The 21932-nt window shown below is 36.8% G+C and overlaps 1 protein-coding gene across 3 annotated transcripts; it reads left to right on the forward strand.

The window, feature by feature from the left end:
• Nucleotides 1–6467: 6467 nt before the first annotated feature.
• CENPW (centromere protein W) lies at nt 6468–14987 on the forward strand. Of its 3 annotated transcripts, none has more exons than XM_008952960.3 (3): nt 6471–6836; nt 12603–12716; nt 14844–14987. In XM_008952960.3, the coding sequence occupies exons 1-3, from the start codon at nt 6666–6668 to the stop codon at nt 14868–14870; spliced, it is 312 nt and encodes a 103-aa protein (XP_008951208.1). In that variant the 5' UTR covers nt 6471–6665; the 3' UTR covers nt 14871–14987. The 3 variants fall into 3 exon arrangements, with proteins under 3 accessions (XP_034818708.1, XP_008951208.1, XP_003827665.1); XM_003827617.5 differs by having other exon boundaries at nt 6471–6791; XM_034962817.3 differs by lacking the exon at nt 14844–14987 and having other exon boundaries at nt 6468–6791; nt 12643–12720.
• Nucleotides 14988–21932: the final 6945 nt, after the last annotated feature.

Raw genomic sequence — 21932 nt, forward strand, 5'->3', positions numbered from 1 at the left:
ACAAAGAAAGACAAGAACTTTATATTTTCATGCTATAGACAGCTTTTCCAAGATGATGGAAAATGGCTCCATATCATAATGAGACTTTAATTCCTTTTAATGCCTAGTTTTTTCACTTGGAAGACAACGGTCATTGATTTATTTAAACTGGTTGCCTTTAAGCCTAGGTTTGTAGCTCAATACCATTACGCAAACTGAGACTGTCATATTAATACTAATTTACCTGGTATTTCCCCCTTTTAAGCTGTGTATCTGTTACTTGTTAAATTTGTGCAGCAATACAAGTACTAACAGAATAAAGCTGATCCAGCACTTTGAGATGATAGCAAAAGACTATGGAACAGACAAAAATTGAACTTAATAATGGACCACAGGCTTAGCTGGAGAGCCACTCTCTTTAAACCTTTCTGTTGTTCAAATCTGGCTAAATGGATTTTGAAACTGACTTTTAGTAGCCATTCACTCCCTCCAATGTGGGACCAGACCTATTGGTATCTTATACCCAAGATAAGTCCATTCTGGCACCATGGGACAATCAAAACCGAACTACAGGATGATTTATCAGCAGTGCTTTTAGACAAAGGTCTTGATTAACATTGGGAAATATAAAAGTTGTTGACATCAAAATGGACTCATTCATATTTTTTAAAAATGACATATTGCACTGGGATGGTGGCTCATACCTGTAATCCTAGTGACTTGGGAAGCTGAGATAGGAGGATCGGTTGAGGCCAGGAGTTCAAGGCCAGCCTAGGCAACATAGTGATACTCTGTCATTAAAAAAATATTAAAAATTGGCTGGGCATGGTGGTGAATGCCTGGAGTCCCAGCTACTTAGGAGGCTGAGGTTGGAGGATCACTTGAACCCAGGAATTTGAAGCTACAGTGAGCTATGATTGTGCCACTGCACTTCAGCCTGTGTTGACAGAATGTGACACCATCTCAAAGCAAGCAAACAAACAAACAAACAAGAAAAACACCTGACAAATAGAGCTGGGGAAGGTCATGAAGTGGAGTGGGAGAGTCATAAATGCCTTACAACAAAAACTATCACAAAAGGGTCTGCAAAAACCATAACTTTGCACAAAGGCCATTGCAATCTTACAGAAAAAATACTTCTGCAAGGACATCTGCCCAGCATCTGCCTGTCCAACCTCAGACTGGCACCATAGCCAAGGTTCATTGTCTCAAAACAAGTAATCCTCTTCATGTTTTCTTTTAAAGTCCTTGTCTTTCTTGGCCAGGGACGGTGGCTCACACCTGTAATCCTAGCACTTTGGGAGGCTGAGGGGGGCAGATCACTTGAGGCCAGGAGTTCGAGACCAGCCAGGGCAACATGGCGAAACCCTGTGTCACATAAAAATACAAAAATTAGGCCTGGTGGTATGCGCTTGCAGTCCCAGCTATTTGGGAGGTGGAGGCAGGATAATTGAGAATTGCTTCAACCTGGGAGGCAGAGGTTACAGTAAGCCATGATGGTGCCACTGCACTCCAGCCTGGGCAACAAAGCAAGACTCTCTCTCAAAAACTAAAACCAAAACCAAAACAAACGCCTTTGTCTTTCTTTACTTCTCTCAGTACACACAAATTTTACTATGGCATGCATACTCCCATTACAATGCCCTGTTCCTGAATAAATATTATTTTTAAGAGAACGTCTCTCTCTTTGTTATGTAGATTGACAATGTGATGATGGAAACAAAGTTAGAGTGATGTGTTTTTAAGAGGGAGGACAGAACCATGGGCCAGTGAATGCAGGTTCCCTCTAGAGGTTGGAAAAGGCAAGGAAACAGTCTTCCCTAGAGTCCGCAGACAGAATGCCACACACTAACACCTTGGTTTTAAGACTTTTGATCTTCAGAACTGTAAGATAAGAAATTTCCGTTGTTTTAAGCCATAAGTTTGTGATAATTTGTTACATTAGCAAAAGAAAACGAATACATATGACAACCTGTATCTCTATTACTCTCTTAATAAATGTTATTTGTCTCCAATTCTATTATAAATAAAGCTACAATAAAATTTTTCTCTGTGCAGAAGCAAACATTAGATGGCAAAAAGTGTTACAGAGAAAAATGAACCACAGAGAGAGGGTTAGGGATTTAAGCCATTAGAGATATGTGTAATTTATTTTGGTAATTCATTAATAACTTGCTTTTCAGAAATAACAACAACAACAATAATAATATCTGAATTTTGGCGTTTGCCAAATTCCATGCTGTAAGTACACATACCATCACCAGTTTCTAGCTACCAACATAATAATACTGAACACAGAGCTGGGATGAGATCAGATTCTGCGCATGACTGGGTATGTATATGTATGTGTGTACATGAGCTTCTAGGCATGTATATAGTTACATGTGTTTCTATTGTAAACAGAAGGTTTGTCTGATACTTGTCAGAGCAAAAACCTGAAAGAGGTGATGAAGCCACCTATGCAGATAAATGGGAAAAAAACATTCTTTTTTTCTTTTTTCATTTGAGACAAAATCTCACTCTGTTGCCAGGCTGGAGTGTAGTGGTGCCATCTCAGTTCAGTGCAAGCTCTGCCTCCTGGGTTCAAGCAATTCTCTTGCCTCAGCCTCCCAAGTAGCTGGGATTACAGGTGTACGCCACCACACCCAGCTAATTTTTGTATTTTTAGTAGAGACAGGGTTTCACCATGTTGGCCAGGATGGTCTTGAACTCCTCACTGCAAGTGATCCGCCCACCTTGGCCTCCCAAAGTGCTGGATTACCGGCCTAAGCCACCCCGCCTGGCCAAAAAGCATTCTTAACAGAGGGAATAGTTAGTGCAAACACCTGATGGGTGTGTGAGTGTGTTGTGTTGCATGTACTTGAGGTCTGTCTGAAATATATTATCTTAGTCTGTTTGGGGTGATATAACAGAAATAACATAGATTGGGGGCTTATTGTCTAAGTTAATTTTCCCTTGCTATTACAGAATACTTAAAACTGGGTAATCTATAAGAAATGAACTTTATTTTTTTCAATTCTGGAGGCCAGGAAGTTAACGGTGAAGGGGCTGCATCTGGTGAGGGCCTTCTTGCCAGTGGGGGCTTTCTGTAAATTCCTGAGATGGTGCATGGTATCACATGGTGAGGAGGCTGAGCATGCTAATGTGTTAGCTCAGGACCCTCTTCCTCATCTTATAAAGCCACAGTTCCCGTTCCCCTCCCATGATATCCCATTAATCCATTAACCCGTGGAGGGACTAAATATTCATAAGGACATAACCCTTGAGACCCAATCACCTCCTAAAGGTCTCACCTCTCAATACTGCCACATTGTGGATTAAGTTTCAGCGTGAGTTTTAAAGGGAACATTCAAACTATAGCACTTATAAACAACAGAAATTTGTTTTTCACAATTCTGAAGGATGGAAAGTCGGAGATCATGGTGCCAGCAAAGTCAGGTTCTGGTGAGGGCCCTCTTTCGGGGTCCATAGATGGTGTGCCTTCTAGCTATGTTCCCACCTGGTGGAAAAGGGAATGCAGCTCTCTGGGACCTCTTTTATAAGGACATTAATCCCATTTATGGGGACTCTGCACTCATGACATAATCATCTCCCAAAGCCCTTATCTCTTAATATCAGCACATTGATGATTAGATTTCAACATATGAATTTTGGGGGGACAAAAACATCTGGACCATTGAAGATATTAAGGAGACTAACACGGTGGAGAGTGAGTTGCTCCATTGTAGAAGGTAAGTAAGTTAATTATGTATTTGTAAGTGCATGTGCATTTGTAGGGGGGCAGGTAAGGCCTCAGGTCATTATAGGGACTTTGTTTTTTGATTTTAAAGGAGAGAGGAAACAACTAGTGAGTCCTGAAATGACATAATCTGAATTAAATTTAGCTCTTCTGTTGAGAAAGAATAGAAACAGATTGAGACACTCTCAGGAGGATGTTGCAATAAGCCATGTGAATGATCGTGTCCAGGCCAAGTGTAGTAGCAGTGGAAGTGGTGAGATGTGATCAGATACTGCAAGTAGAACTGACAGGATTTGCTGAAAGATTGAATATGGGGTGAGATAAAGAGAGGGGCTAAGGCCGATTCCAAGATTTTGGCTTAAGTAATTGGAAGGTTGGAAGTGCTAGCACATAAGATAGGTAAGAGACTGGGAGAAACATGTTTGGGGAGCAAGGGCAGATCAAGCCCTAATTTTTGACATGGTGTTAAGATGACTTTTAGAATTCTAGTCCATCAGAGAAATGGATAAACATGCCTGAAGTTTAGGGGAGAATCAGCTGGAGATGTAAATTTGGTATTTAAAACCATTATACTGGAGAAGATCACATGGGGTATGAGTGTAGATAGAGGAGAAATCTCAGGACGTGGTTGTGGGGTACTCTAAAATTTAGAGATCAAAAAGAAAAGGAAGAACCAGAAAAGGAGACTGAGGTGCTATCAAGTACAAAGAAAAACAAAAGAGAATCATATCCAATTAAATATGTTGTTTTATGGAAGGAAAAATCATGAAACTCAACAAATACTTCTGGTTTGATGAATAAACTGAAGCCTGAAAATTGGCCATAGGATTTGCAACTATGATGCTATTGGTCACGTTGACCAAAAGAATTTTGGTGAAGAGATAGCTAGAAAAGTCTGATTGTACTGGATTTAACAGAGAATAAGCGAAGAGTATTTGGAGACACTGAATTTAGCCAACCCTTTCTAGTTTTGTTTTGTTCTGTAGAAGGACAACAGCAAAAGGTAGGATTAAGAGAGGGTTTTCAAAAGCCTGGAGATATTATAAGCTGTGTGGGTGCTTATGGAAAAAAATTGGCAAAGAAGGAAAATTCATGAAGCACAGGAGCAAGGAGAATTGCTACAGAAATGTCCTTAAGAAAGGGGAAAGGGCTTGATCTCGGGCACAAGTGGAGTAGTTGGCATCTCATCCATGGGAGCAGGTGGAGACTGATGGATAGATGGGGTGGTGAAAGCATACAGAAAGTCTCCATGGATTTTTTTAAATTTTATTTTGTTGTTGAAGCAATGTCATCACTGGAGATTGAGAATGGGGTAGGTAAGAAATAGAAGGCATGACATAGCTTTGTAAGAGAATGAGTGAATGAATGAATGGCTTTAGGAAATATCAAAGGATTGTAGCAGTACTTAGAGCCCACATGAGTGGTCATGAATTTGAATTGAGATCAGACATATACCTGTGAGTGTTGTTTTCTTATGCCAGTATTAATACACAGATACAAGTGTTGAATAGATTGAGATTTTAACTTAAGCAGAGTTGGAATATTGCCAGGTTAGTATGAGGATAAAAGAGAATGGCTATAAAGTTGTGGAGAAATACAGGGCAGTATTATGATGATCGATGCATAATGGACTACAGGAGGGAAGATAAGGCATAGAGTGGGGTGGCAGAGCTGGGGGTTGTGGTGAGAGGAACTGAAAAAGATAGGACAGTAGTCCCAGTAGCATCGAAGAATTGTTGGAGGGAGTAAATTCAAAAGATAGAAGATACGGTTGAAGAGAGACAACTTAATTGAAAGTGGCAGATCAAACCGAAGGTAAAGGTATTTAGTAATGACACCGACTAGGGTATGACCACATGCATGAATAACTCAAGGGTGTAGGAGAAGATGACTGGCAGAGAGGAGGTCTTAGAAATGGGAGGCCAGATAGTAGAAGGATCATTTGTGTGGGTGAGATCACAATAACATAATATTGAAATCTCAATAGAGATAGTATTAGAGATAATTATAATTAAAATCACAGCGGATCTCAAAGATTGGTCCGCAGACTAGCAAATGCCAATGTCCCTGACTTGTTAGAACTGCAAATTTTTGAGTATCTCCTAGATCTAGTGAATGAGAAACTGGGAGCTGGGCCCTGCAAACAGTAGTTTAACAAGTCCCCCAGGTGATTTTGATGCACATTAAGGTTTGATAACTATTAATACTTCTATAATAGCACAGATAATAGAGAAATTAACAGCTTGAAGAAATAACAAAAAGTTCAGTGAGTTAGCATGAAACTATACCTGAAAGTTATTGCAAGGTTAAGTGAGAGGAACCTTAAAATTAAAGGGAGCAGCATTTGTAAAGAAAAGCTAGAATCATGAAAAGACCTAAGATAAGATCAAATGAAATTACGTAGAAGTGTAAAATTCTTAACTGTTAGTATCTGAAAATCATGCATTCCTTGCTAGGAAGGCATGGCATTAGTGCTGTCGGAATCCTGATAAAACATCACAAACTTCTGTTCATTGGTATTAGGGACAGTATAGAGTGAGTGCTTGAAGAACTGCCTTGGCTTACCAATCTCTGTCTCCACAACTTCCAATCATCTCTAGGGAACCTAGCAGAAACACTTCCACAGAGCAAAAGTTATAATACAGAAAGTGATGAAAGGAGGACGCAGGCTCTTGATGACGTCAGGTATTCCCGGGACCCGCCCACCGTGGGCGTTTTCCACCTACAGGCAGGCGTCTCCGGGGGCGGGGCTTGCTCAGGGTTAACGTCACTACTGAGCGCCGGGCGCGTTCCGTTGGCGGCGGATTCGAACGTTCGGACCGCGGTTTTTCTGCCTGAAGAAGCGTCATACGGACCGGATTGTTTTCGCTGGCCCAGTGTCCCCGGAGCTTGTGTGCGATACAGAGAGCACCTCGGAAGCTGAGGCAGCTGGTACTTGACAGAGAGGATGGCGCTGTCGACCATAGTCTCCCAGAGGAAGCAGATAAAGCGGAAGGCTCCCCGTGGCTTTCTAAAGCGAGTCTTCAAGCGAAAGAAGCCTCAACTTCGTCTGGAGAAAAGTGGTGACTTACTGGTGAGATTCCATCCCTTCTCGGGCTGGGAATGGGGCACGGGAGAGGTAAGGGCAATAACCTTAAGCCTTTGTTTTTCCGCTCCGAGCCAATTTATAGCTCTTTCAGGCCCATGTTTAAGGCAGTTCCAACAATGACAGGGAACGTATGCCCCACCCTGGCATGTCAGTTCATATTCCTGGCGCTCAGTTGTACCGGGCCGCGCCGAAAAGTAAATATCTGGATCTTTTTAAAGGGAGACTCTTAGTCACATGAGCTTAACATACAGTTACTGCTTACAGTTTTAAATATTGCTGTTTAGGAACACAGTCTGGCACCGTGATTAATGTACTTGCAAAGGGTATGAAAGAATCACCCTTTAAAAAATAGATTTTGGAATTCAGTCTGGGTCATTTTTATTTAGCTATTGTAAAAGGCATTGCTCACATGCCTTTTAAGGGCCTCCCGTCTTGCCTCCCTCCCTGTCTCCTCTTTCCTCCCTTGGCTCTCTCCGTCTCTCCTCTATTTACGCATTTAACCAAACATTGCCTTATTTCCTCTAGGTGAGGGTGCTTACTAAAGGACCCTGATGGGAAAGTTTATTTGTAGGAAGAGTCCTCTCAACTGTTAATTCATTTTGCTAGACAAGTAATAGAACACCTAGTCAGTTTTTAAGCTAGACTACTAAAGCCTGCTTATCTGACCCATAATACCTGAAGCATAATGTTCTCCTAATAAGAAGCCCCAATCAAACCACTGTATAATAATGTTTCTGTCTTGAAATAAATTCAGTTTGTGTGTTGAATACCTGGAACACATATTCCTCTGGCACAATGAACACTATTTCTCTAGGTTTAAACCACTGGAGGCATGTTCGGTAGCTTGTTCTTGGCTCTTTGAGTAAAGGAGCCATTATAAGTGGACACATAATTTCCAGGAGATCAAGGTACAGAATTGTGGATAATAAGAGCATACTGCATGAATCATCCTAGCTGTTCTTAAACGACATTGGTTTTTCTACCTCCTCTTTACTCTTTTGCTTCCTGGACTTCTCCACTGCCACCCCATCTGTTGCTTCCTTTTTGCTAAACTACTATAGAATTATCGCCCCTTTCCCCTTATTTGGTCTCTGAAGCCAAAACACAACAAAAACACATTTTCCCCCAGAAAAGTATTACTTCTATCTTCTGCCCTTATTTTTGTTACTTTCTTAAATCTTGTAAGAAGAGGCAATACAGGCTGTCTTGTGCCCCGACTCCAATTAACTATCCCATGCTGGTGATAGAGGTGGCACAAATGAACGGAATTCAGATGAAATTCACTTGCAAAACATTTTTACGTAGTATATTATGGAGCTTTCACTGGGGCTTCTAAATGGAGGGAGAGGAAATGTACCTGATCAAAGATATCCAAGAGACCACTAGCTGGTGCAAATGGCTTAGTGGAAATTTCTCAAGTAGTCAGCATCCTCCCACATCTACCGCTTTCTTCCTCCAAAGAAGCCATGGACAGAGGGGCTCCATAGTGCTGTGGGATCCAGGTGGCATGGGAAAGTGGGTGAGTTGAAATTTCAAGCGGTTGCATTGATGGGGTATAGAATGTTCTTTTGGTCACTAGCTTTTCCCAGGTAGTGTGCTCGTCGTGTTTGGCTTTCATTAAACAGTTCGCCTTCACTGTCTTGAATGTGGCATGGATTACCCTGGTTTCTTTATAACTTTCTGCTCACCTTTGACACTTCATATCTTACCCAGTTCAATGAGTTAGCAAAAAGTTCAATGAATTAGCATTAAACTACACCTGAAAGTTATTGCAAGGTTAAGTGAGAGGAACCTTAAAATTAAAGGGAGCAGCATTTGTAAAGAAAAGCTAGAATCATGAAAAGACCTAAGGTAAGATCAAATGAAATTATGTAGAAGTGTAATTCACTTGCATCCCACATCATCCACAAAGTTTTCTATAGTTAAGGCAGTTTGTTTTGATCTGTTCTTTTTTCTGAACTTGGACAGCAGTAAGAGTATACATCATACAGTTGAGCTATTGGGACTCTTAACACTGTTGTCTAGGAGTTTTCATATGCTGATGTCTCCTCGTGTGGTATGCAGCTTCTTGAGGAGAATGAATATCTGCTTTTCTGTCTCCCATTATCTTTAACACAGAATTAATCTACTTTTATGCTGCCTTTTGTACATGGTATTTCTTCTGCTTGAAGATGTCTTCACTCTACTTGGCAACCTACAATTTTTTCAAAATCCAGTTCAAATGTTACTTCAGTGACGCTTTCATTAATGTCCTTAGAAAGGATCAATCTTATCTTCTTCTCCATCATCTATTGTCACACATTTGCCTTTTTCTTTATGGGTTTGATTCTGCCACTAGCCTGGGAACTTGAATTTGGAAATTTTTGTATTCCTGGTGTTTTGCATAATAGCTTCAACATTCTGAGTCTACAATTAATTTTGGAAATGCATGACAACTATGTGGATTGATGTCATTTCTAGCATTTTATTTATAATTTCTTTGTGTTATTTTATTCTTCTTCACTGGCTTTTTGTTATTTTGTTTGTTTTATGCCTTATTTGATTGTTTAGCCCCAGGGATGGTACTAGGGAGAGAGTTAACATCTGTTAAATGTAAAGGAATGCTGTGCAAATATCTGGGTGCTTATAGTTCATGTAAAATTCAAAAGTGCTATGACAAAGGGAGGAGGAAGTCAGACTGGCCCAGTCTTTCTGTCAACTGAGACTGTCAAGAAGTATTTCTTTATAAATTTTCTTTTGATTTATTTTTCAAGCAAGCAGATTTTTAAAAGTAACTTATTGATGGAATAGCTTACCTTTTTCAAGTTAGAATGCCTAGCTAAATACCCTAAAACTAACTTTTGTTCTGACCATTTTAATATAAGCCTTAGCGCATTGGAGTAGTACCACCCAATTAACTGTTTTATGACATAGATATAGGTTGCTTGAAAAAATTTTTGTGAGATTTGAAAAAGTAATACTAATTTGTCTCAGTATCTGTATTGGGGTTTGCTAGAGGGACAGAACTAATAGGATAGATGTATATATGAAGTGGAGTTTATTAAGGAGTATTGACCCACACAGTCACAAGGTGAAGTCCCACAATAGGCCATCTGCAAGCTGAGGAGCAAGGAAGCCAGTCCCAGTCCCAGTCCCCAAACCTCAAAACTAGGGAAGCCGACAGTGCAGCCTTCAGTCTGTGGTCGAAGGCCCTAGGGCCACTGGCAAATTAGTGGTGTAAGTCTAAGAGTCCAAAAGCTGAAGAACTTGGAGTCTGATATTCAAAGGCAGGAAGCATCCAGCATGGGAGAAAGATGAAGGCTGGAAGACTCAGCAAGTCAAGTACTTTCACGTTCTTCTGCCTGCTTTATTCTAGCCATGCTGGCAGCCGATTAGATGGTGCCCACCCAGATTGAGGGTGGGTCTGCCCAGTCCACTGACTCCAATATTATTTTCCTTTGGCAGCACCACCTACACACACGCCCAGGAACAATACTTTTCATCCTTCAGTCAAGTTGACACTCAGTACTAACCATCACAGTATCCGTGGCTCATGGCCACGAAGAGGAAAGGGTATTCCATCTAGGTTAATGAATTAAGTCTTAAGACAGTGTGGTTTAATTGGGTCTGATTTAAAAAAAATTGTTTTTTGCCTTATCTGGGGAGATGTAGTGGGGTCTTCATGCAATAATAATTATTAGCTGCCTACTATGTATTAAGCAATGTGTTAAGGGACACTGGGGATACAGTGTTGAAAAGACTAGGCATAATTCATATCCTTAGAGTACATTGAGGAAGACAGCTAAGTGAGAAATTACAGCATGATGTAGTCTATGCAGTGATAGAAAGTTCAGAGTGCTATGGATCAATATAACCTTACATATTGGGGAAGTTGGGCTTTTCAGAGAAGTCTATAAACAAGTAGGATGCCTAGAGGCAAGGTTGCATTTGAATTCTCAAAGAAATTCAAAAGGCCTAGTGTAGAACTGGAAGCTTAGAACAGTGAGAGGTGAAACTAGATTCCCAGTCAAGTGGGATTTAGTATTAAGGAATTTGGAATTTATCCTGAGGGTATCTGGAAGCTATTTACCTTTAGAAGTAGAAAGAATAGATTAACAAATGAAATTGTGCCATATTATGGGGTGTTTTTGCTACCAAAATAAATGGGCTATCATTGAAAGTTTAAAAAATAATTGGCACAGTATAATGTAAATAATTGGAATTGGGATGCTTTACCTCAGAATTCTTGTGAGAATCAACGAAGATAGTGCATCAAAAATGTACCAAAAGAATATCCACCTTTCATAGATTGTTCATCTTGTTTAAATTCCCAAACTTCTGTTTTCTCCACATATCACTAGAACATTATTAAACACCTATATAACAATCTATTAAAGATTTCTGCATTATATAAAGCATTAAAACACCACATTACTAGTTATTTAACATTTAGTGAACTGTGGGAGAGTGTGCAGTACACAAGATAGTGAATGTTAAGTATTGTGTATAAATTGTTCTTCTTACTGCAAAGATCACTTGCCACCATGTAAATAACAAAATAAATCATGGTAAAGACACTATCTAATTGGATCTAAGTTGGTAGTGCCCTCAGGTACCTGGCAGAAGCAAAGGATGGGGAAGATATGTGCAATAATATAAATAAGAGTACTACATATGATTCTTGAGTGGAGATTGAGATACGACTTTAGCTCACTTCACATTTTCTTCTGCTTGGATTACATGTACTTTAACTTTTTTCCAAGGAATGTTCTTGTAGATTAGGGCTTTGGTTGGTTTGGATGGTGATTTTGAGTAAAATACTTAACAAAGTGTTATTTTATATGACATATCAGAGCTTGTTTATACATATATGTAATCAGATAATGTTGATATATATATTATCTGAAGATGAGTACATATGTTTTGCTTATATGTAGAGCTTGTTTCTGTAAAAATGTACAAGAAGGTGTCAGCTATGGTTGACTGGGGGATGAGATGGGGAATATACTTATTTTTGATAGTTTACTACCCTTTTGTAAACTTTTTTGTTTTATATTCTTATTTTAAAATAATTATAGACTCAAAAGGTGCAAAATTAGTACACAGTTTCCGTGTACCCTTTACCCAGCTTTCCACAATGCTGATATCTTACATAACTATATTTTTTAATAGACTTTAAAATTTTTCAGTCTGCTTATATTACCTATTTTAAATAATTTTTTAAAAAGAGGCTCGAAGATTATTAATAGTAAGTATGGTTATTTTATGATAGTTGTTGGATGACAAATAACTTGACCTTTGTACATACACTTTTCAATTTAGCAAACTTAAACAATTTCAACTATTAACATGTTTTTTAATAAATATTTCAAATTAAATATATCTGTTTAAAAATCTTTGACCTCAGATTGTAGAATAATAGCCTAAAATGTAGTTGTTGATATGTTTTGATTTAAAATTTTCTGGAAATTTTAAATTATGTTATAAATTTAAATCCATTTGGAATCAGAAGCAGGAATATTTGTTACTAAGCGAATCTTACATACGTTTTGATATGTAATGATGCTTTACAAAATGGCCTTTGGTCTAGCCTTGCATAGCTTGTTTTATGTATTGCAATGACGAAGTCTCTTTGCAGGGAATCTAAGATGGACTTATATTAGACTGAGTTCTATGTAATTTTAAATAGAAGAGTTAATTTACTTAATCACAATGGTAAATAGTACAATACATTTTGAGATAACTAATTTTTAAAAATATTATTTCAATGCATCAGTATTTGAGCTTAAAAATCCACTTGGATTTTCTGTTTTAAAGGTCCATCTGAACTGTTTACTGTTTGTTCATCGATTAGCAGAAGAGTCCAGGACAAACGCTTGTGCGAGTAAATGTAGAGTCATTAACAAGGAGCATGTACTGGCCGCAGCAAAGGTAAAATCCAAATTTCTTTTCTTGAGCAAGAATTAAACTTCAAAAATAACACTCGGTTCATCACCTCTCCCTGATTTGTATACCTTACTCAGCTTTGTTGATTGTGTCGATATTTGGCCTTTTATGAATTAATGATTTTAATTAAGGAGTTAGATTTCCTCCATATGTATATTATAATTTCCAATGGTAATATTAATGGCCACTGCTTTAGAGGAAACATTCATGTTCCTACAATCTGCTAATCTGTAGACTGAGAAGATATATCACCTTGAAATTTATCAAAACTTACTTTCTTCTTGATCTTTTAAAATTATCCTAATTACCTCATTGTATTAGTCCCTTTTCACACTGCTATAAATACCCAAGACTGGGTTATTTATAAAGGAAAGAGAACTCACTCACTATCAGGAGAACAGCATGGGGAAAACCGCCCCCATGATCTAATCACCTCCCTTCCTCCACATGGAGGGATTACAATGTGAGATGAGATTTGGGTGTGGACAGAAAGCCAAACCATATCACCAATTATTTGATTTCTTTTAACTTTGTTTTGGCAGAGGTTGCAGTGTGCCAAGATCGTACCATTGCACTCTAGCCTGGGCAACAAGTGCGAAACTCCGTCTCAAAAAAAGGAAAAAAAAATCTCTTATATAAGTAGAGATGATTGCTTTTTACTGTTATTTTTATATAATGTTAAGAAGATGTTGCCTACGGTGCGGTTTTCCAGATATGTTCCTGAAAATGTTATTTCCAGATGATGTTAATCAAGGCCCTACCTCAGATGCTTCTGTTGTCAAATAAGTGTAGATAACCTTGCATACTATACTTCCTTGATTAGTCACAGTATTATTGTAGAACTTGTTTCTGTAAGAATATGTAAGAAACTGGCAACCACAGTTGACTGGGGATGATAGAGGAGGGAAATTTATTTTTGACAGTCTACCTCTTTGTAGACGTTTTTGTTTTAGATTTATTTTGAAATAAGAAGGTACAAAAAATAGTTTAGAGTTCCCATGTACCCTGTATCCAGTTTCTCATAATTCTAATGTCTTAAATAACTATAGTTATGTAAAGTTATGAAAGGCTATGAGAGAAATATAGCAATAAGGAAACTTGTTGAACTCCATTTAGTATTTTGTAAGTTTGAGTGCATAATATACTCAGTGTTTTGTAAATTCATTTGAGTATTCAAACTTTCTTTTGAAGTACCCATGATAATTATCTTGTAGGACAGAGAAGTACTAGTCTAGATACAGATTTATTTGATGGTCTTGTGGAAGCCTAGAAATGTGCATGTCTTGGCATTTTCTAGGGGCTTTAAATTATCTTGCAATTATAAACATTCCAACAAATTTATACACTATTAAAGTCAATGTAAATATTTTTCTGTGGGAAAAACAAGGCTTAAGATATTGAAGAATATACACGTATTTTTTACATTTAGGATTTTTATTAATAAACTGTAGGTTTATTTACTTAAAATAGTAGATAAGTTTTTTTTTAAAAAAAGAGATATTCTGACTAATACTGTCAGTCTTTTTACAACTAAAAATCTCCTTTTTAAATTTGTGCCACAGACTATTATTTTGAAAATAATCTACTTAACAGGTTGTTCAGCATAAGATGACCAGTTTTAGTCTCAAATGATTATAATTCCAGTCCAACTATAAGAAATTTAATGTTGCAGCGGATTTGTCCTAGTTTATAGTTGTGAAAGGTCTGATTTATAATAGACTTTTTGAGTCTAATATAGACTCAAGAATATTGTTTAACTCTTTAATTGGTATTGTTTAACTCCTAATTTAGATAACTAAATTGTCTAAAAATTTCAAATTCGAAACCATTAATCTGGACACTTTTGGTTTACAATAGAAGAAATTAACATCTAGAGGTAACTAATAAAGCCAGGTTTTTAGAATCTAGGCATGTTTCATATTCATTGAGATAAGACTGTTTTTAGAGAAATCTAAGACTATAAGACAAAAGATTCCCTAATCACCTTCCAAATTGGGTTTTATAAATTCAGTCTTGCATATTATGCACCCAGGACTATTTAACTTTTTGTTAAGGAATGATGTTTTATTTTTCATAGATATAATATGAATCTTATTTTTTTCCCTCTTACAGGTAATTCTAAAGAAGAGCAGAGGTTAGAAGTCAAAGAACATATTCTTGAAAGTTATGATGCATTCTTTTGGGTGGTAACAGATCATAAAGACATTTTTTTACACATCAATTAATATGGGATTATTAAATATTGGCTATAAGTGATGTGTGTGTTTGTATTTTTTTTCTGGCATGAAATATCTCAAGTAAATGCATAGGACTATTTAACCCTTTTATGGGAATTACTATTATTTTTATTTTAAATGTCCTCTAGTTCAGTTTGCTTTTGTTTTGTTGCTGCTGCAAATATTTTATGTATCAAAAATGAAATCTTAACTATATTAAATACTTTGAAAATGTACTTCTTAGAATTAAGTTTATATATATTTAGATTTAGCCACAGTTAACTATGGAATTTAATCTCTGAAGAAAGGCAAATGCAGTCAAATCTAGGTGCACTTTCAATATTTTAACTTTTAATGTCTTTGCAAAGCAATGCAATCTACTTTTACATTATGCCAGTAGTAATGTTATAATTTCTCAGCTGGACAATTATAAACATCAGGTAGGTTTTTCAAAACCTATCTCCCTCCCAAAACCAAAATAATAGAAATTTGGAGCAAATGACTTATTTTCTTCAAGTCTCATGGATTTAATAGATAATTTTTCCCCCTAAATAAGATAATTTAGAAGTTTATTATGTATCATCAAATAGTTGTTACTTGTAACTTTTTATTTAGAAATAATTATAGATTTCAACATGTAGTTGCAAAGATAGTACAGAGAAGTCCCATGTACAGTACACCCAGTTCCCCCAATGGTTACATCTTACATAACTATAGTATAATATCAAAACCAGGAATTTCATATAGGTACAGTGTACATGTGGTTCTGTTGCCATTTTATGGTGTAGGTTTGTTTAACCATTACTGTAATTAGAAATGTTTCATTACCAAAAAAGTCTCTTTGTGCTATCCTTTTACAATTAGACCTTGTTTAAAATGTGTCCTACCCTAGCACCATTCCTAAACCCTGGCAACCATGAACTATTCTCCGTCTAAAGTCTATACTTTTGTCATTTTGAGAATGTCATATGGATGGAATCGTACAAGAGGTAACCTTTGGGCATTGGATTTTTTTCACTCAGTATATTGTCCTTGAGATCCATTTAAGTTGTTACATGTATCAGTAGTTTGTTCTGTTTTATTACTGAGTAGTATTCTGTAGTATGGAATTACCACAGTTTGTATAACTATTCACTTAAATTGAGGGGCATTTTGGTTACTTACAGTTTTGGTTATTACAAATAAAATCGCTGTGAAGGGTAATCTGCAGGATTTTATATGGACATAAATTTTAATTTCCCTGGGAATTTTATTCTGAGTTCATGGTAAGTATAGGCCTAATTTTTATTTATTTTTTTTAAAAGACTGAATCTTGCTGTGTCACTTAATCTGGAGTGCAGTGGTGTGATCATAGCTCATTGCAGCCTCAAACTCCTGGGCTAAAGTTATCCTCCTTCTTTAGCCTCCTGAGTAGCCTCCTTCTTGCACCTGGGATCACAGGTGCAAGCTGCTGTGTTCAGTTGGCTCAGGTTTAATTTTTTAAAAAGAAATGGCCAAATGATTTTCCAGGGTGGCTGTACCATTTTACATTTCCATTAGCAGTGTATGGGAAATCCACTTTCTTAATATTCTCACAAATATTTGGTAATGTTACTATTTTTTAGTTTAGCTGTTCTGGCAAGAATATGCAGCATTGTGGTTTTAATTTACATTTTCCTGATGGCTAATGTCTTAGTTTAGGCTGGTATAATGAAATACCATGCACTGGATAGTTTATAGATAACATAAATTTTTTTCTCACAGTTTTGATGGGCGGAAGGTCTGAGATCATGGTGCCAGCACGGTCAGGTTCTGGTGAGGGTCCTCTTCTGAGTTGCAGACTGCTAACTTCTCATTCTGTCCTCACATGGAGGAAAGAAGGCCAGAGAGCTCTCTGCCTCCTTTTAAAGGACATTAATCTCATTTATGACGACTTTATTCTCATGACCTAATTACCTCCCAAAGGTCGTTCCTCCTAATACCATCACACCGGTGATTAGATTTCAACGTAAGAATTTTGGGGGACACAAACATTTAGTCCATAATAGCTGATGATGAACATATTTTCGTATGCTTATTTGCCATCTGTATATTGACTTATACATTTTTATACTTTAATGACATCTAAGGGAAAGAATACCTGTGTGGTCAGTCTTGAACAGAAAGCCTCATGGATTCATAGTTCAGCATAATATAGTAATACATATATGTTTCCAAATTAGTAATTTTTTAAAGCATTAATGTGAAAAAATTTAAATCTTATTTGTAATGTAAGTATACATGTTTAACATAAAATTATATTCTGAACAAAAATAGTTATAAATAAATAGGACTTCTCAAGAGAATGTAAATTTGAAAAAAAAAACAACTAGAATATGTAGTTAATGCTGAATAGTTCTTTAAATGTAATTAATATCAAAATGTTTTTTTCCTTCAAGAGCTGGACTAGGGAATTTTGGTTTTAAGACAGAACTAGTGTGCTCAGAGGTAATGTCTTTTTTTTTTAATGATGTTTTCCCCATATTTTCTATCTCTTATATAGTGATAGTTAATCCCACCGCCTTGTCCCTGAAACAGGCAAGGTGGAGGAGAGAGAAAGAGAGAGTGTGAGTGTGTGTGTGTGTGTGTGTGTGTGTGTGTGTGTATGTAAGTGGAGTAGGATGAGGGAAGTTGCTAGAGTCAGTAGAAGTAGGTGATATTATCTGTGTGATACCACACAGCCAAAAGCCTCCTTTTGGGTGACTTTTGTGATACCTGTGTGATACCCAAAAGCCTCCTTTTGGGAGGCTTTCTTGTAGATAGGAATTTTGCTGTTTTGGTAAAAAATTATAACTCCAGCATTTTCATGTTGGGGAGTTAGAGACTGAACTAAACCAAAGTCAAAATGAGGATAGTAATAGTGATATGATAAATGTATTGGCTTGTTTTCTGTGTCGTCTGGGGTGTTTATATGCTACATACTTCCCTACCTGAGTTAGAAAAGAAAGAGAATCTAGAATGTGGAGTTTTTAGAGGTGGGGGAAGATGTGTTTATTAGATTAACTGCATTTTTTTCTGGATGTTGAAGAGAGTCAGTGAGACCTTGAACAATTAATTTAACTGGAGCCTTAGTTTCCCCATGTGTACATTTAGTAACTACTGTTTTTGGCCACATATTTTCCTTTTTGGGAAAATCAGGATGACTTCAGTTTTGGCTTCATGGTTATGGGTGGTCTATATCTCAACTGTGGGTTTCATTTTTTTTTTTTTTTCTTTAAAATCCTCAACCTCATTTTAGGTCTCGATTGATGAACATGAGATGGGTATGAGACCTTAAGATGGATATTTAGTTCTTCTTCCTCAGTATTTTAATCTTGACAATCAATATAGCACCTTGTGGCTGTAGGTAAGTTTAATAACAATATACTCCCTAGGTCAGTGGTTTTCAAGCTTTACTAAGCTTCAGAATCACCTGGAAGATTTGTTAAACTAAAGATTGCTCATGGGGATTCTGATTCTATTTAGGTGGGAGCTGAGAATCTGTATTTCTAGCAGGTAGCCAGGTGATGCTAGTGTTGCCATCCAGGGGCCATGCTTCCGAGAACAACTGTTCTAGATCACAGGTTGGCAATATTTTTGTAAATAAAGCTTTATTGGAACACAGGCACACATGTGCTGCTTATCTGTGGCTGTTTTCGTACTACAACTTAGGGTAGTGTTGAGTTGTTGCAGCAAATACTGTGTGTCCTGCAAGCCAAGTTACTTAGTATCTGACCCTTTACAGAAGAAGTTTGCTTATCCCTGTGTTAGATAATTCTTGCCCTAACCTCTGTATTTTGCTTTTACTTGAGTTGCCAAAATGGCAAAAGAGGGATTGATACTCTAGAGGCTTTTTATTTATATTAGCTACACTGAAGTATGACACTTCTGATTGAATTTAGTGAGGGATAGAGTTTTGAGATACTCCAGTTATCACCAGTAAAACAACTATTTACATTGTTTTCTTGAGATATTATCATCTCTAATCCATGTTGCTTGTATTTCCTTTTTGAAGGAATCTACCTTACTGAGACTTGGCGTTTCCTGTTTCCAACTAGCTATAAGAGTTTTGTTTGGTTAGCATTTGTATGATATATATCTTCCATCATGATGCTTACAAACATCCTACATTCTTTAAAGTGTGTCTCATAATCAGTGTATATTTGGGTTTTGTGTTTTCATCTTTTTTTTTTTTTTTTTTTTTTTTTTTTTTTTTTTTTTTGAGACGGAGTCTCGCTCTGTCGCCCAGGCTGGAGTGCAGTGGCGCGATCTCGGCTCACTGCAAGCTCCGCCTCCCGGGTTCACGCCATTCTCCTGCCTCAGCCTCCCGAGTAGCTGGGACTACAGGCGCCCGCTACCACGCCCGGCTAATTTTTGTATTTTTAGTAGAGACGGGGTTTCACCGTGTTAGCCAGGATGGTCTCGATCTCCTGACCTCGTGATCCGCCCGCCTCGGCCTCCCAAAGTGCTGGGATTACAGGCGTGAGCCACCGCGCCCGGCCTTGTGTTTTCATCTTATCTGGTAGTCTTAGTAATTGGAATTTGCAGTCCCTTCACATTTAATGTAATTACTGCTACATTTGGTTTCTATTATACATTTTACAATTTGCTGGTGTGTGTGACCCAGCACCTTTTTCTTTCTGCTTTTATTTTCTTTTGAATTAACTTTTATGATTCATTTTATTCTTTATTACGCTAGTTATACATTCTTATACTAGGAATTATAACATGCATCATTGACTTGTTATATCCTCTATCAATCTGCTATTTATATAAACTTTTACTAAAGATTATAATCTGCACTGTTGACTATTTCTAGAACCTTAGAAGGCTTTAATGCCATTTACTTGCCTTTTGATTATTTTAATTTTACATTTGTTAAACCAACCATATAGACACAAATGTAGTATTACTAGTATGACTTGGTACTGTCACTACTAAGTGAATATTTATATTATCACATTTACCATTTTCTTTGCTGATCATTTCTTTAACAATTTTATATTTCCCTATGGGATCTATTTTTTTTTTTTTTTTTAACAACCTGAAGAACTCTCTTTACTATTTTCCTGTAGTAACTGTTTCTTGGTAGTACATTTCCTGTTTTCTTTTTTTTCTGATAGAATATTTCACTTTAAACTTGAAAGATATTTTCATCAGATAGGAAAGTCTAGATTGCCTATTATAGCAAATAATGTTAAAATGTCATTTTATGTCTTCAGGCTTCTCTCATATTTTTAGAAGTTAGGCTTATAGAGGGTAATATGTCTTTTTTAAAAAAATCTGTTGCTAAAGGTTTTTCTTTCTGGTTTTCAGCAATCTTGCTATGATTCATTTTGCTAGGATTTGTCTTTTTTGTTGTTGTTTCCCTTTTTATTCTGCTTGGGGTTCCTGCCTGAACTTTCTGATACCATAAGATGGTGTTTTTCTTCAGTTTGGGAGATTCTTGGCCATTCTCTTTTCATGTATTGCTTCTGCCCCATTTTCTCTCTCCTGTTCGAGATTCTAATTATGTATTATTCTTAGATGTTTGATTATGTCACACATTATCTCTTACACTCTTCCATTTTTCCCATTGAATTTTTTCTCTGTCTTTTAGTTTGGATATTTCTGTTGACTTGTCTTTTATTTCACTAATTTTCTCATCTGTTTCATCTGCTCTCAAACATCTAATGAGTTCTACATTTCAGATCATGTGTATGTGTATTTTTTTCCTTTCATGCCTACAGTTGATTAAAGATTTTTTATTAATATTCTCTGAGGAAATTCTTAATTGTTTTATCTATCTTTTTCTTGTTTCTTAGACATATTAATTATATTTATTTTCACGTAATTATCAACTAATTCCAATATTTGGAGTATCTGTTTTTTTTTTTCTTGGCTTTTGATCATGTAGTACTGTCTTTTGGCATTACTAATAAATTTTTAATCAAATAATGGGTATTTTGTTAAATAAAAAAAAGATGTTTGTCTTCACAGAGGGATCATTTTTTCCCCACTATGCAGATAGATGGCTAAGCACCTTAATGTAATTAGTGACTGTACTAATTTCAGGGCTTAGTTGTATTTCTCATGAGACTCACTTGGCCTCTTTTTACCCCTGGCCCTCCAGGTGTTTTAACTGGGAGCTTGCTATGTTTTTTTGCAGCCCTTCTGGCATGTACCGAACACTAATCTTTGATATGTGAGAATGCCAAAATCTCTGCTTTACTCTTCAGAGTCTTTCTATGTAGATATTAGGTTGTTGCAAAAGTAATTGCGATTTTTGCCACTACAGTTACTTTTGTACCAACGTAATATCTACGTACAAAAAACTGCAATTACTTTTGCACCCACCTAATACAAAAAATCTATAAATGTCCTGAAGGAAAAACTGACCTTGTAATTAAAAGTGCTAGGTCTCCATAAAAGCTCTACTATAGTAGCCTGGAGTCTCAACCTCCATTTGCCTAGAATTGGTAAATGTCTCCGTGGTAAAATCATCAGTAAACATCAGCTCACCTCTTTAAGAGTCTCCTTTTTGGAGTCTAGTCCCTCCATTTCTTGTCACTGTAGCAGATCTTTGCTCTTCAGTTAAACGGTTTCTGTATATTATCTAGCTTTTTTAGTTTTCACTGGGAACACAGATTGGTGGTACATATACTCCAACTATGGTAACCAACTGTCCTGGTTTGCTCAACTGTTGCAATTTAATCCTGAAGGTCCTGCATCTCTGGAAACCCCTCAATCCTAAGCAAACTGGGACAGTTGGTCACTGTATTTCCAACCTACCTAGAAATAAAAGTAAGTTTAATTTAATATGAAACTAATATTCAGAAAGGTAGTTTTAATAAAACCCATGTGGAAAGGAATTTTCACATTGAAATTGTGTTAAATTATTTACTTTAAAACTGTTATTGCCATTTTTTTCATGAATAAAAGTGTTCCAGGAGGCAAATACAAATAAGTACTGTTTAGAAATTGTACCTACTACAGAGTTTAAAAGAAC

Source organism: Pan paniscus, chromosome 5 (assembly GCF_029289425.2).
Source record: "Pan paniscus chromosome 5, NHGRI_mPanPan1-v2.0_pri, whole genome shotgun sequence".
In the NCBI taxonomy this organism is placed as follows: domain Eukaryota; kingdom Metazoa; phylum Chordata; class Mammalia; order Primates; family Hominidae; genus Pan; species Pan paniscus.